This window comes from Falco naumanni, chromosome 9 (genome assembly GCF_017639655.2).
Source record: "Falco naumanni isolate bFalNau1 chromosome 9, bFalNau1.pat, whole genome shotgun sequence".
Classification (NCBI taxonomy): Eukaryota; Metazoa; Chordata; class Aves; order Falconiformes; family Falconidae; genus Falco; species Falco naumanni.
This window is the reverse complement of record NC_054062.1, coordinates 10,476,489-10,492,932: the sequence shown is the minus strand read 5'-3', so window position 1 is coordinate 10,492,932 and position 16,444 is coordinate 10,476,489. Positions and strand designations below refer to the sequence as shown.

The 16,444-nt window shown below is 49.2% G+C and overlaps 1 protein-coding gene across 2 annotated transcripts in view; it reads left to right on the top strand.

The window, feature by feature from the left end:
* Positions 1 to 1,430, top strand: part of TTLL11 (tubulin tyrosine ligase like 11) — a 50,458-nt gene extending 49,028 nt beyond the window's left edge. For both annotated transcript variants that reach the window (XM_040606683.1, XM_040606684.1), the window contains one exon: positions 56 to 1,430. In XM_040606683.1, coding sequence (XP_040462617.1) covers positions 56 to 345 — 290 coding nt within the window. In that variant the 3' untranslated portion in view covers positions 346 to 1,430. The remainder of the gene's footprint in view (positions 1 to 55) is intronic.
* Positions 1,431 to 16,444: the final 15,014 nt, after the last annotated feature.

Sequence of the window (16,444 nt, the reverse complement as noted above, 5' to 3'; positions counted from 1 at the left end):
TTTGCTAGAAAACACTGTGCTATGGATCTCTTATAAAAGAGCCTTTTGCTTGCAGGAATGTGTTTGCAAGCCTTTGTCGAAGCTTTCTTCTATCTGGCTCAGAAAAAATACAAGTCCCTCCCACTACACGAGCAAGTGGCGTCGCTGATCGATTTTTGTGAGTATCAGCTGGCTGCCCTGGATGAAAAGCGCCTGGTTTGTGGCTGGGGGATTGTGGAGCGCCGAAGTGCAGTAGTTCCTTGTCAGGCAGATGGACTTCACCTTGCACCAGCTGCACATGCACCCCTCTTGAATCGCACGGCTGCGGCTAGTAAATTTGCAGATTGTAAAAATCATCGCTATTAATGGTGCTGATTCACCAGGACAGAATTGAGAATGAATCCCCGGGTACGTACGTATATTGCAGGAGGAAAGACAGACTCCTGAATTCCTTCAGCTGATAGTTACAATTATTTATTTCAGCTTTTTTTAATTATTAACACTCTTCAAAAAGTCTACTGCAAGCTCCCATTCTCAAATAATGATCCTGGTGATGGCTATTTATTTACTCTGTTGGACCTACAGCACACCTCAGGTGACAAATTCTGCTTTCATCCCGAGTGTATAGAGAATGACTGTGAAGATAAGGACCAAAATACAGTGGGATGATAACCAGCATCATGGGATTGGTTGTACTGGTGGAGAGTAATGCTCATATCAAAGGAATTATGCTGCTTTGTATGCACTAGATGTATCATGGAAATCTAGTAAGGAGCTGCAGTCTCCAATACCAGTTGTGGACTTTGGAAAACTGTAACCTGGAATTACATTTGTGGTCAGACTTCAGGCTTTGACCCTCTTCTTTCAGTGGCTCGGACTGTACATGTTGGAATCAATACAGAGTTGGTCATTTTCTATGTACTTAAAATTTTTTTAAAGTCAGTCTTGAAACACAGTGAAATCATATTTTGGCTTCTACTTCTTTGTACACGTCTTTGCCATGACAAGTACTGTTAATTTTTTAAAGAAACTAAAGATGTTTATCCTTTTGCTTCCACAGAACCAATAAGCTCACACTTATTCACAGAAAAAATTTACTTCATTAAGTCAAATTTGGTGAACTAAGCAGTGGTTTTGTCTTCAGGTACTAAGCACTGCTTCTGTAAAAAGTTTTACGGTGTAAAGGCCTAAGATGTCATTGAAATTCCAGTGAAACCAATCCTGCCACTGGCTTTAGGCTAAACTAATTGTATTCTAGGCTTGCTTAGGTTTTGCCTTTTGTGTGTCTGTTATCCTATTTGGACCTGCAGTAACATCTAGAGTAGATTTTATTGTATTTTTTGTCTTTGCACATATTCTTAATTTTTTCCCTTAAATAACAGTGTAACTTTGTACAAATGAGATCTGTATTATTTAACAGGGTATTTTGTCAAGAATGCTGGGCTGTACCACTGGAGTTGTACTGAGCAGTCTTATTTTTCAAGAAATGAACCATGACTTCCATACTCACATTCTTTACGGGGCGGGGGGGGGGGGGCGCGCGCAGCTAATCAGGACATGAGGCTGGCTGAAAGGACAGGAATAACTTGGAACTTCAGGGCTGTTCAGTCAAATTCTTTTTGGTCTCTTATATTATTATAATAATGTGTGTCTACATCAGAGTTTGATTTTCCTCCTCTGTTCTATTCTTTAATGTAAATGAATCTGCTTATGTTCTAGTGTTCTTCATACTGTCAAAAATTGGGAAGGAGTAAGATGGCACAGCATCTGAGTATTTAGTTTTGGATTGAAGAACGTTACTGGAGCTCGATGTCAAAATGTTCCAATGGCTGGTGTATCAGAAAGGTGACCTTACAGGAATGATGCCGTCAGTGCAGAGGGAGCCCACCCGTTTAATGTCATGGACTAAATGCACACGTGGTATTGAGGGAGTTTTTACTTCAGGAGAAGTTTAGGGTTTCTTTCCTGATTTTAGTTTTAAGCAGCATGCGTTTTTCCTAAGTGGCAATCAGCAGCATGGCAATATGATGCAGAAGTCAAGCTGAGCCCACAAGAAACTACTACCTAGCATGTGTTAATAGCAGATCTGGCTGTCCCTTCTCTTTGTCTTTTTCTGCAACATCTGTAAGAGTGAGAGTAGATGATCTTTTTTAGTTCAATGCCTAGACTGTTTGAAATTTTACATATTGTACATAGGACGACAATTGTAGACTAATGCCACTGCCCTCAGCCTTGTTTAAGTTTCATAAAGATTATTGCAGTATGAAGATAAAATGCCAAACGCAAAGGTCTGGCATCTGTCAGAACAAATGAAGCCAAAAGTCTTTTTTTTTTTTTTTTCTTTCTTCCCCCCCCCCCCCCCACATTTTCATTGTAATATATTTGAAGACATTCACAAGTTGAAAAATGGTTACTTCTTGTTTTGTGACATCTGACATTTGTCTTGCGATTGGCAGTGTGTTACTAGAAAATAGCTTACAGTTTCTCTCATGTTGTGATTGATGTCCTGTAAAGACAGAGTTATAAGAGTCGGATTTGAAATGCTACAGCTGCGAATGCCTTTCCTTACAGCTTTTAAGTAGTACAATCTATGGCCTAAAATATCCAAGTTTTGCTATTGTGTAAGTTACCCTGATATCAGTGGAATAAATTAACTATTGTATATAATGAACACTGGTAAGATCTCTCTATATTTTGGAGATCTTTATATTCTCTGGATCTATTACAGATTTTTATAGCCTGTGCATATGCAGTCTGATGCAGTATGCCCTATTTATTTCGCACTTCAAATATGAAGGGTCCCTTGTAGAATAGTGCAAATATTCAATTTTCTGCCTCTAGTAATCCAGTGTTCATGTATTTATGTAATTAGAAAATTGAATGCCATACTGTTCTCAGGGGGAGAGCGGGGATAAAACACGAGTGTACTTTAGAGACTTAATGGCGAAGTCACATTTCTCTTCTCTCCCATCTAATGCAATTTCCTCTGAATGTTATTTAGCATCCAAGGCAATTTCACATAGCCCTTAAGTTACCAGTCTGTGCACACGCGAAAAAATGACCAGGCACTTTATTCAGAACAAAAATGCTAATGCACTGATAATCTGTTCATCCTGTGGGGTAGCTTTCTAGCAAAAGAAACAATACATGAAAGGTAGTAAGTAATTGATAGTTATTTTTTTAATAGTGCTTTTCTATATATTCTTTTTAGAGAATAACACAGCACTCCCTGTTCCATTTATGACATAGTATATGAAGATTGCATAGCAGTGAAATATTTTGCGTTATCAGATGTACTGGGTCTGGTATTCCTCACCGGGTGTAAATCATCCAAGGAAGATTTGAGGCAAGTGAGCCCAGAGTTTCAATCCAGACATCCCCATTCCCTGCAGGCTTGTATTTAGCCTGAATGTGCCCAAACTCACTTGGTGGCTCCTTGTTTGATTTTGAGTTCTTCCTCTGCATAAAGCTGTTGTAGGCTGTCACCTGAAGTTTGTCTTCTGCGTGTCTGGACTGGGCTCATGGCACTTAATTGCCCTCTGCCCAAATGCCCAACTCGTGTAGTTACAGCCTTATATTTTGGGAACATTTAAGGTACACCATAGCAGACTGCTTCACTTGCCACCCACTTGTAGCTGCTTTCTTTTAAAACACCTCCGGAGGGGGAGGTACTCAGCTAATTACACAGTTAATGTTCAGCTGAGAGACCCAAGTCCACCTGCTTCTGTATTGGTGGTCTCAGCTGGAGCTCCCACCCCCGTCCAGGTGACTCCTGTTTACTGGCTTTATCATCAGTCTCGCATTCAGCTGGTCATCAGGAGGTCAGAGCGTCCTTTCTGGAGATGGGTGACGGCAGTTTAGAAACCCTTGTGATGAGGAAGGATCTCCTTCTCCTCCTGCCTGAGGCCCATGCAGTTCACTGAACAGGGTAGGTGTATGTCTGTGTGCTCTGGGTGCTCAAGCCGGAAGGGGCTGAAGCCTCTGCGGTGATTCTGGGGGTTGACAGGGGTGTTGCAACTGCACCACTGGATGTGGGAGCCCTTGAGGGCTGCGCCAAGGTTGTAGGAAGAGCTGGCACAGGAGGAGCAGCAGCCAGTTGCATGGTGCCTCAGCTCTGCACTTGCTTGCTATGGCATGAATGACTTTCACAGTCACCGTCACAGCTCCTTGTTTCTAGCCAGCACTGTGTCTGACCTTATTCTGATCTCCATCTGATGAACGGTGACAATCTGCTTCTAAATATTACCCTGTTCCCTCTAATTTGTTTTCTTTTCCATCATGCTTTGCTGTGTTTCCGCCTAATTCCACACTTTTGCTCCTTAGCTTGCCTAATAAACTGACATGGTCGGCTTGGCCAAATCCATTAGTTCAGCTTTCTGTGTTGCTGTACGACCGCTTCTGGAAGCTGTGTGCCTCCACTTTAAAGGTGAATCTATCCTGCGTCGTCCCTTTGAGGTGTCACCGTGCGTCAGCCTTTGCTGAGTCGGTGCATCAATTCAATCGTTTCAGTGTTGGTGGTTGGAGGACAAGTCTCCGCAGCTTTATGGGGTGGGTGCTGGCCCCCGGGCCTGCTAGCCCCTCTCCTCACGGGCCTGCGGATGCTGTGACTCCCACCGCGGGCTGCCTTTCATTTCCACAGCAGGAATATGTGATAAATGGCTATATGGACAGGCCAGCCCTAGCAGGGAAATCATGTACGTCCCTGCTCGGCTTGGCTGTAGGGGAGCAGGGCCCCTGTGCCCACCATGCTTCCAGAACCTTCCCTGAGCAGGCTGGGTGATGCAGGGGGGAGCAATGGCCGTGAGGGGACGTGGTGCCAGCGGGGCCTGGCCCTCAGCGCTGGGCTCCAGGATGGTCACGGTGGAGGCCTGGGCCAAGTGGACCGTTTCCATACCCGTTACCGCCGCTGACTGTCGGCACATGGGAAGCAGGTGGCGGGGCCTGCCCGGGCTCAACATCGTCAGCGGCTCTGAGTGTGCTGAGGTGCTGCACAGTTCATTAGTTTGAAATGGGGAGATGAGGTTGAAATAATTGGCACATCTGTTGTGGGTTGTGCTTTTCTCCAGCTTCGATCCCCGCCATCAGCAGAGGCTGAGCCGAGCGGGGCTGGGAGCAGTGGATCTGATCCACGGCAAATTCTTAGGGCACTTGGAGTCAGGGCCTGGCCCATATCGCTCAATCGCTATTAAATGGACCCAGATTCAGTAGTGATGTATGAATATCATTAGGAAGTACATCAGTATGGAGTCCTGGAGATAACGCTGAGGCCTGATGTGGAGGTGAAAGTGCTGGGTGCCGGTTGCTCCCCTGGCAGCTGGCGCGGGCAGGGGGCTGCGGGGGCCCTGGGGATCACGGTGAGCTGAAGGAGCCAGCGGTCTTCAGTGGAACACAAACACACCTTTAGAAAAGTGATTTTTTTTTAAAAAAAATTTTCTTCCTCCCCTCTGCTCACCTGTTGCCCTCTGAGTTTTAATCAAAGAACTACTTCGTTTCTTTTCCTTGAAACTGGTGTTCTCGGAGCTTTTTAACTTTGGCGTTTTTACCTTTGCTTTTCCCTTTTATCTTTGTGCGTTTTCCTCCCTTATTGTCCTGATGGAGGAGAGCACTGAACTCTCTCACCTCCCCTCTGCTGATCCTGGGGTTGTTTTTTGTATTATTAAGAAGTTGGATCGTTGAACTCTGTGGTTCTCCTTGATGTTGTCAGTTTTGGGGAGGGCTGCTTTGCAGGGAGGCTTTGTCTGAAGAACTGGGAGCTCCCAACTCCCCGGCCGGGGAATCTGGTAGTTCAGCTCATCCTGCACCCGTGTCTCTGCTGGCTGCGCCGTGTTCCCCCTCCTCGGTAGCACGCTGTGTGCCCAGGTACCTCATGCTGCGTGTGGCTGCGGAGCAGGGCTGGAAGCCAGCCCCGACTTCGCACTACTTGATGCTGTTACCTGCAGCTTTTTGGTATGTGAGTGAATCTGCCAGCGTCTGCCACTGTCCAAAGTTGTTGTGGCTGTTCTGATTTCTGTAGCAAACACGGGCCTCGGTATGGGTACCTTTGTATTATCTGTGGTTACAAAATTACTGTAAAAATCTTTCAATAGCAAAGGCAGCAATTAAAACAATAACATCAAGTGCTGCATTTTAATAGCTTTTATTTTTTTAGGAATAGCTGCTTTCTCTGCACTTGTGGCCATGCTTATTTGCAGCACACTGCCATCCCTCCAGCAGCTTCCTTGTGTCCTGTCTTGCCAGCTTGCTGTCAGAAACAAGCCTTGTGCCCATCCCTCTGCCTTGCTCACCTGCAGCCTCATGCCAGCCTGTTCTCCCAGCACCTGTGCCAGTTTGCTGCCAGGAACAAGCTGCAGGCGAGCTGGCCAGGCCAGGAGACTCCACAGGTACTCTCCTGTGAGCTCGGCTCACGGGCGTCGGCTTTATCCTCTCTTTGTATTGGTGTTTCTGTCTTGGATCTGGTGGGACCGAGGTGGCCCTTTGTATGGACTGGGATCGTTAACTGTGCAGTGCTCTGGACACCATCTCCCAGCTGTGCTGCCAGGCAAGGACTCGACTCCTCCCTATCCCTGACAAAAAGAAAGTGTGTGCCTACCCATTGACAGGCACTGGTCCCAGCAGCTTAGCCTGATGCTCCATCATGCTTTGCTGTTGTGCTAGTCACTTACTGATTTAACTATTGTGCAATACTAGATAGCTTTGTGCACAGTGGTAAACTTGTCCCGGCTCTGTGCAGGGCCAAGCTGCAGCAGCGCCAGGTACCAGGCTGTTCCTCCCAAAGATGCTGCAGTGTGCTTCTTGCTGCCCACTTGAGCAAGAACAGACTGCTCCAAGCACAAGCTGAGCTCTTGCTTTTCTTGGGTAATGACTCTGTTTATATAGCTGTCACCTCCTTTTGGAGATGCTGACTGGCATGACTGCTAATGCGCCTCTGCCTGCAAGTGCACACAGATTCTGTAGCAAGCACTCGAGTGTGTTCAGTAATTAGAAGCCTGTCCAAAAAAATGTGACTGCTGTCATCACCTGTCTTTGTGTCTGTGTCTAGCAGTTCTGCAGCTCAATTACTGGTTTTGTTACCTGTGTCTGCTTCCAAACTTGTTTTTGTGCGTGGGAGATACTTACTCCCTTTTTCTTTTGGTGTGTAGTTTCGGGAGGAGGAATGAAAGCACTATTCTGAGTCAGATGACTTAGCAGCAGAGGCTTCCAGCAGCAGCAGCAGACCATGGGTGTGCAGAGATGTAGGATACCCCAGCATTAGCCAGGTAGATGAACACAGCTGAGACACTTAGCCATGATTTGCTGTGGCTTTGGCTAGAGCTCTGTTCTGCAGCCATCTTTTCTCCCTGAGGTGTCTATAGTAATCTAGAAGTTAAGGTATTATCTACAGGTGCTGTCATGCTAAGAGGCTGCTTTTGCTGATACCCTTTCCTGCCAGCAGGCTGTTCAGATCTGTCTGGGTGACACTAAGAGCTGCCTGTAAGGAGATGATTCTAGCAAGAAAAGATGTGGTCCCCAGGTCTAGGCTACATGGTGTGTTCTAGATAGTGCTGGTCAAATGCCCGAGGAGCTGCTTAACCATTTCTGGTGGCAGCAAGGTTGGGAACCTGAGCTCCCAGCTCCTCTTCTTGGCTCTGGGAGGGAGTCTGGTTTCTGCTCCGTGGCACAGGTTTGTTGACCTTTCGTTGCAAGGTACAAAGTACACTGGAGGCCAAACCAGTGTGCAAAGGAGCCGGCTCATTCCTGCCTCTGCTGTGCTACCTCGTGAAGCATGGCACTGGGGAAACGGGACTGCTGCTGGCAGGGGTGAGCGCTGGTTGTGCACACCTGGCACTGAGATGGGTGTACCTGGACAGCAGTGGCACACTTTAGTCTTTGGATACCATCATCATCGGCCGCTGCAGCTTGCTCCATGCATACTCCCTGCTTATGTTGTCTTGAAAGTGACAGTACGTTCTGGCGTGCGAGAGGCAAGGGGATGACATCAGCTATTTCATTGCTTCAGGGTTCTCCAGGGGAAAAAAGCATCCTGAGGCTAACGTGCGTATGAGACTCTGCGAATCCGAACTGTTTGCAAAGAGGAAATGAGCTTGTTCAGAGCCTCAGATAGTTTCTGGCTTTCATGTTATTGGGGGTGTGTGTGTGTGTATTGATCCCACTCACAGAAACACGCAGTGTTAGGTTTGCCCAGCTCTAAGCAGAGGAGAGAGATGTTTACTGTTCACTCATCTGATCTAGCTGTATCTCCATCTTCAGCCCACTGCTGAGATTTCTTTGTGTCATAAGTATCTCTCCCATCGGGAGCCTCATTTTTCTGTCGGTCCTTGCTGGAGCAGTGACGTTAATTCTGTGCCACAGGCACGTGGAGTAGTTGTCCTCCCCTCTGCACACCAGTTGCACTCCCAAGAATGCAGATGCTGCACAGGAGCTATCAAAGCCTCTTGGCCCCATAAATCCTGTGCTGGTGTTTGCCCAGCACCGTTACATTTCAAGGAATTTAATTAACTTTATTTATTGCCATCTATTTTTTCTCTGTAACAAATCTGTCCAATCTTGTGTCTGCTCTTGAATTATAAGGGAGAAGGAACTGTGATCAGCTTTGACAAAATTCTTTGATGAACATGCTATCATTTGGTTATCTACAATGTCAGCTATGTGCCATCTCTCTTAATAGAGAATTGCTTTTATTTTCAAGAATGAGCTTGTTGAACACTCAGCCCTGAATTAAGGTGTTTTGTTCAGGCTTTGGAAGCCTGTAAGGGGAAATGCTGGAAAGCAGGTTTGCTGTGAGTGCCAGAGCAGTATTCGCTCCCGCACAGCTCCAGAATGTGGGAGGCTTCCAACCCAGCACTTGTCTTCGCATCGTCCTCCTCGCTCTGCTGGGGCCCTGCAGCTTCCCAGGACCAGGAAATGTACTGTCTGTTAGATGCTGTCAACTGCTGTATTGAAGTCAGACTATCATTTCCCTTGTTCACAAAAATGTGAAAATTGGCATCAGCGTGCGGTGTTAAGGGGGGCACTATGGAGCACTGCCACTCTGCTGAAAAACAGCTTGTCCGTCCCGTCAGCAGCCTGCCTGCTCTTGGTTCAGCAGCTCGTGATGGAGACAGTCGTGTTCTTCACTGCCAGAGCTGTGCGCTCTTCAGGGGACATGGTTAATCCCTGGATCATAGGAGGTTACAACAAAATGACCCTGCTCTTAGTCCAAATAAGTAACACTGACTGCAACCGAGACCTTACAAAATAACCTCTAGAGCTGGTTCCTGCTCTGCACTGAGCTTCTGACTAACATCTGGGAGGGGGGACAAGCTTGAGGTTTTTATTTTAACAACAGAGGGCTATGAATAGCTGTACTGTAAGGAAAAAAAAACCTCCTGTGGGAAATTTCTGGTTTATGATGACATTGTTTGGTTTTTTCAACCAAAGACCCACAAGTCCAAGCACTAATAATCTGTTTTTCAGCATCTCTAAGACAAAATCTTAGCAAATGGAGCCAAAAGTGTGTTTTGACTCAATATTCACATGACCAGCTGAAATACTGGGAAGCTGAAATCTGGGTGGGTTTTGTTAGTGATTGGCATTTTGTTAGATAGTCTAAACTCCCTTTTTTTTCCTGAAGACATTTTGTTTAACCTCCTAACAGGTACCCTCTGAGAGCTGGAGGCAAGGGGCTGCAGGCCACATGCAGCAGTGCTTGTGTGGACAGGGTGCCCTGGGCAGCAGAGGCTGGCAGGGGGCCTGGGCTGTCCGCAGGCGGCGGCTGTAGACCAGGCTGCCTGTCTTGCCGGCTGTTAGAGGATGGTTTCCCTGGTATGGACTGTGCGCCTGTGCGCTGGGATGCTGCTCCCCAGGCCGTGTGGTTTGTGTAGGCGGTGCTGCTCCAGGACTTGCCCCACAGCTCCTGGAGGACCTGGCTGGCCATGGAGGGGACACAGTTTCAGAGGGTCATGTTTTAGCAACTCTTGTGCAGTGTAGAAGGCAGCAGACAACACATCTCTGCCTTGGTGAGGGTTATGAAGCTTTCTCTGTGGAGAGAGCAATTATTGCTGTGCCTGGAACGGGACCGATTCAGTTCCTTTGTGTGCTGCAGAGGTCCTGTGTAGATGAGAGATGGCATTTGGGCTCCTAAATACTGCTGAAAGCTCAGAAGTTAGGTGTCTACATCTGCCCAGCTAAGCTCAACTGCCCTCTGGTTGTTCCCCCATAAGGTGAAATTGATAAAAGTATTTATTTTTGTCTGACTGCATCAATGCTGCCTGTGAGCATCCTCCTACTTGCTTGGTTTGTTCAGGCAGGATGAGGTCCCAAGCCTCCTGCTAACCCTGCCTGAACTGCATACAGCCAAGCTCGTGCTGTTCTCAGATTATTTCTGCCTTCTTTACCTTCACTTCACCTTAAGCACACCAAGAAAAAAAAAAAAAAAAAATCAGCACTACCCAGATAAATCCATCTGGTCTCTGTCTCAGCCTCATTTAACCTCCCGTTGAAGAGACTGTATCACATGGTATTCAGCTGAAACCCATTACCTTGCATGCCCAAGCATATCATATTGAATTACCTTCACCCATAGGCCCAGGATGTTTGCTAATAGCTAATGGCATTTTTTAAGTTTGAGGTGATTTATTTGAACGTGCTTCTATTTGGTAGTGCAGCAGGGGTCGTGCGTCGGTGTCTTAAGCAGAGCCCAGTGAGGGAATGCCGACGGGCTCTGCGGGAGGGTCAGAGAAGCTGAAGGCAGGCTGGCCTCGCACCTCCCATGCGAGGGAGTATCGAGTGCTGACTTTTTCCAGTATTCCCATTGCTCACCACTGGCCCAGACAAAGCAAGCATTAGTAACTGGGAGTGGGTGCTTCTGGCCAGGCATAGCAGAGATCTGGGAGGGCACAGCGCTCTGTGCACCCATCAGCCTGTTGTCACCATCCTCTGGGTGCCGGGGCGTGCGTGGTATGCCCATGTGCCTGGAAATTTCCTGGGAAAGAGGCAATGCGCCACAGACTGCCCCCGCACGCTGTTCCCTGCCCTCTGCCTTAACTGGCTCTGTGGGAGATGATTATTTTTTGCAGTTTTGATGGCAGAAGCAAGTTAACTTGTGTCATTGCTGATTTTTGACAATTTACTGCAGGTGTAGGGTAGAACTGGTATGAAATTGCTGTAAAGGGCAGAATGAAAAGCCTATAATGGTGATGTGGTGCAATTTTCACTCTTCTTCCTCTGCCTCATCAGTGGAAGTATAAAAGCCCTTTTGCAGGTCAGGGTCAGATGTGCTAACAAGCCGGCAGCCAGCCCTGGATGTAATCAGAGTCCGGGGTGTGAGCAGCCGTGCTGGGGACATCAGCCACAAGGATCTGAACTACCGAGAAGCTATGACAGCAGTTCAGGAACGGTAGCTCAGGCTTTTGATAACTGGATGGTTTCTTTCATGCTGCAGAAGCCCCTTCCAGCGAGACACCCAGCCAGGTGAGTGCACTCGGGCTGCTGCAGGCCAGCGTGCAAATAGCCCAAGGACAAAGCACAGGGCCAGGTGCTGCCGGTGGAATGGGGGCTGTGGCTCTGTAAACCTCCAGGCTGATTTCATATCAGCTCAGAGAGGTTTCTGTTAAAAATCAATCCATCAGCCCCTCACTGAACTGTTTGATCCTTGTGAGGTTGGTCTGGTAGTGGCTAAGCTGCCAGCAGCACTGTGTATGTGTGCAAATACGCTGCCCGTCACTCGCTGTGCAGCGGGATGAGGAATGGTCATCTTTGTGCCCCTCCAGCTCCCTGAAGCCAAGAGCAGTATGGCAGGGGATGCGCTGCAGGTGGGTGCCGTCTGCCTGCCTGCGGAGCTGACGGCTCCTAGGGACCCCAGTGGAGAGTGGGAATGCGAGTTACAGGCACAGACCCGGCTCCCTGACTTGTAGTTTGCAGAGTCTTGAACCTCATGTTTGTCTTCTCGTTAGCCCAGGTCCCCCCAGCACAGCGCTCTCCTTGCTTTGGGGGTGAGGGAGGTCCATGGCTTCCAGGAGGAAAAATAGTGAGTGTAATAAATCAAAGTCAATCAACTTGGGACCTCTGTTATTCAGGGTTTATTCCTTGAAGATGTGGCACAAAAATCAAATGGTCGAGGTTATTCAGTTATCACACATACCACCAGTGGGGAAATCTGATAATGTAAAGGGCCTGCATCAGTATTATTTGTGTGAAGAGGAGCTGTGCCGCTGTCAGGTGGGAAGCGGCAGAAATCCTATAGGTGTTCAAGTCCTTCTCTCTCTTCTCCTCACCTCCTTTTTTAATAACTGAATAACCTAATCTGATGTCTAAGATCAATAATAGCGCAGGGCACATAATGACAAACTGGAAAATGTTTTTGCCTGGGTGAAGGGAGTGCATTGTGAAACAGCCTGTGAGCAGCTTTCACCCTGGTACAGCCAGGCAGAGGTGGCACGGAAAGTGAAGCAGCGTGCAGCTGGCTCCTGCTGCACACACCTTCCTCCCCCAGTGCTGTTTATCCGCTCTTTCTCTGTGAACATTCTTAGCTGGTATTTCAGGGTAGTGTCTGGGAGCTGGCTGCGTGCTTCAGCAGCCTGCGTGCTCCTCCCGTGCTGCAGAGCTGGGGTGCTGCCCTCCGTGCGAGGTGCAGGCAGGAGGAGCTGGCCTGGAGCCTGCAGCCTTCGCCTCCCAGCCCTGAGGCAGGGTTGTTCACGTTGAAGACACGTGTTGTCCCTTTCGGCGCTCAGGGTGCTCTGACCCCTTGACGTGCAAGGAGAGGTGAACCGGGCTGCGAGAGCTCTGCAGGGTCGAGGTGGACCTGGGGAAGGAAGCGCTGCCTGCGCGGGGGGCTTTGCTGCTGGCCGTCTGTTCAGGTTGTGAGTTCTGAAGTGTAGCCCCGACTTCCAGCACAGGGGTGGTCTCTGCGGCCAGCATGGCTCTTAGGCGCTCAGTGCTGGTTATCTGCATGTTATAGTGTGGGGTGGAGCCTCTCTGTGTGTCATCCAGGCTGGGGGCAATGTTCATTAACGTTTGTTGTCTTCAACTGCTCAGCACGCCGTGCCATGCAGCACATGCGCATGGTGCGGCTGCAGCGGCTGCACCTGTGGGCTGGCGGTAGCTGCTCCCTGGCACTTGTGTTGGCACGTCTGCCAGTGGCTGAGAAGTGGGCTCCTTGGGTGGAGATTTCAGCAGCGGCAGCAAAGGCAGAGGGGCACGCACTTGAAGCAGCTGCAGGAAGCTGGCAGCACCAAACATGGACTCTGCAATATTTATCTGCCCAGTGCCAGGCTGCGGCCTGCCAGCGTAGGGGAGAGGAGGAGGATCAGGGAATGTTATGCATAACATTTCACACTTCTTTGCAAAGTAACGTTAATTACACCTACTACAAACTAATCTGCTGTCTGTTCTGTGCCCTGTCCCCGCCCTTCCCCAGGTACCCAAAGGGCCAAGGAAGTCACTACAAGCATCCCTTGCCCCAGCAGCTGAGCGCAGCCACCTCTGAAAGGAGGAGAGCACCTGCTCCGCAGCAGGCAGCCGTGCTGGGGGAGTCCTGCTTGGCATGTCTGGGTTGAGCTGATCACGTACACTGAACCAAAGGAGAGAGATGCCCCATGCAGAAACCTTGTGCGAGTCCTCAGGCTGTGCAGGTGAGGCTGGAAGGTTAAAAGCAAGGCGAGTTTGTTGCTGGGAAGGACTGCAGCCTGTGTCCCCTGAGCGCTGCAATTGGCCACCCCGGGGGGCTGGTTGTGTTCCTCCCTGGCAGGGCCGTGTCTGCGCGGTGCTGGGCTAGTGCTTGCTGCAGTGGGCTCAGGTCAGAGCATCTGACCATCTCCATCCCGGCTTGGCTGCAGGCCAGCAGTACTGGTCCTTTCTGTGGGATGTGGAAGAGTGTGGGCAGTCGATAGACGTGGATAAAATAAAGTTGTGAACAGCAGCAGGAGCTGAAATAGCAACATCGATAGCAGTTTCCAGATAATGATCTAATTAGCACAAACAACAAGTTTCCACTAATGACTCTTGTTCTTCCAGCCCCTTCCTTTCTGCTCCCCTGTCATTATTGACTTCTCTGGCAGGGAGCGGCTGTGCTCCCCCTGTCTCTAGGGCCAAGGCTTCAGAGGTTTATTTACTGGCTGGCTTTGAATTACTTCTCCAGAGGATGTTTGCTCTGGAGCTTGGGCTGGTGTGCGTGGGATGGCTGTGCGTGGAAGGGGGAGGGAGGAAAATCAGCTGTTTGGCTTTTTTAGCTTGCTAGAGGCCTTGGGAAAGTTGTGCTCCTATTGCGTGTCCCCAACTGTAAAAATAAGGATGCTGATGCTCAGCCCCTGTGGTGGAGGGTGGGACCTGACTGCTCATGAAGGGCTTGGAAAGCCAGGAGTGAGAGGTGCTTGACAGGGGCAAAGATTAGAGGTTACTGTCAGGGCAGCAGAAACACGCCGTTTCAGTCCTTGCCCTCCCTACCTATAAGCCTCATCTCTGCACCTCCCTGCCTCTCCCCCACTGAAATGGAAAGGTTCTTTGGTGCCATTAAGGGCCCAGCTTGACATGTGTTGACTTAATGCTGTCACTTCCTCCGTCACCGGTGGCCACTGTGCTGGCTTTTGCTTTGTCCTCAGTTGCGTGGTGGGCAGGACCCTCGCATCTGCCTGTTTCAAAGGTGCTGGAAGCCTGTGGCTTCCCTGGGTTTGAGGTTCTCCGCAGGTGGTGGCTGAGGGTATCTGTTCCTCATCTGATCTGAACAATGGCTGCTCATTCCCCGGGATGTGTGAGGTGCAGCCGGGCCCGGTCTCTCAGGAGTGCTGGCATCCTGACAAGTGAGACTGGTGATGAAAAGCTGTGCTACAGTCTCAGGGCAAACACACTGGGTTGGGGATGAAGTGGAAACTCGTTTAGAGCTTGTTGCGGGTGACTGGCTCTGGAGAAAGGCAGCGCTGGGGTGCTGCATGGCGGGGGCACTCCTGGGAATGCCCACACTCACCCGTGGCTTGCGGCAGCCTGGTGTGTCAGTATTAGCCCAACTTGCTGAAGTTGAAAATGGAATTAGCTTTTTCCATGGCTGCTTGTGTTTCAGTAACTTCTCAGCAGGGGTTCTGAACCTGCGCTAGTGAGATCTGAGATCAAGTTAGGATTTTTTTCTTTTGTCTTAATCCCAGGAACAGGGTGTCCCCCAGGCCCAGCCATCCATTCGCACGCAGGGAGCACCCGTCCCTGTTGCGGTGGTGGCACAACTGGGGCTGGTGAGTGAGCGGGTCTCTGGGGGAAAAAACCCACCACACTCACTCTCTCACACTCTTACAGTCCCACTCCTGAAGTATTTAACTTGTTTCTGTTCTCTGAAGGTCTTTCAAGTCAGCTTTAGCCTGGCACCAAGTAACTTTGCAGTGATGCTTTGCTCTGTGTGACATCCCACTCCTGCCTGCCCTGCAAATGAGGATTGGAGTCTACTCCGGTCCATAAAATCACCCATCCCAAGTGTTTGATAACCAGGAATCTATCTGTAAGGCTAGCTTAAAAATCATGACACTTAACAATTATTTTGGATGGTTGTTTTTAAGTTTGTCCTCTACTTGTTAAGGTTTTGGGGTGTCGCTGCCAGACTTTGCCCTGCATCTGTAAGGGCTGGGACTCCCAGCACAGGGTCAGGAGAGCTGCTGGATTCATCCCTTATTTCATGCGCGCATTTTATAGAGTTTTACTCTTTCTTTGGCCAGTGAGTTTTTCCTAGGATGGCCTTGCTCAGGTGCTGCAGTGTTTGCAAAGGCCAGCCAGCCTGCACACTGGTGGGGGGGCTCAGTGTCATGTGTCCAGTTGTGGCAGCTCACAGCTGCCAGTTGCTGCTGCGGCAGTCAGCTTCGCAGGGGCGAGGGAGCGGGACCACAGCTGCACCATCTCAGCCTTGTCTGGGCAAAGGCTCTGCTGCTTACTGGGTTGTGATGGAGAAAATGCTGATTGGCACCATGCGCAGCCCACAGTCTAGTGACTCTTACTTACTAAGCTTGAAACAAGCCCTGTAAGGGTGCAGTTACTAGAATGTCATTACTGCTGATGAGTCTTGGGCTAAAAGGACTCTCCAGATTAAAAAAAAAAAACTCAAGCAAACACATCCGTGGTCCCCAGCCTCCCAGCCCCATTTTCCTGTTGTTCTGGCTGCTGCTCTGCAATTCCGAGTCTCACTTCTCCCAGCCTTGCCCTGCTGCGGAGCGGTGCCGCTGCCTGAGCCTGCTGGGAGCGGCTGCAGCCGGGCGCCGGAGCCTCAGATGCTGGAAGCTGTCAAGTGCACAGAGATGTTCTGGGTATTTTCAGCTGAGAGTTTAGCTCTGCTCTGATGAAGCCCTAACAGCCTGCTAAAGAGGTTTTATTCAAATCAAGGTGTTCTTGACTTATCCTTCCTAGCAGCAGCTTCTGATATGCCTTATGTTTCCTGGGCTGGTTCTTTCTGTCTCTCTCAACCTTCAAAATCAACAAGGTTAAACTTGCAGGCACAAGAGCTCCCCAGCCCAGTCTGGTA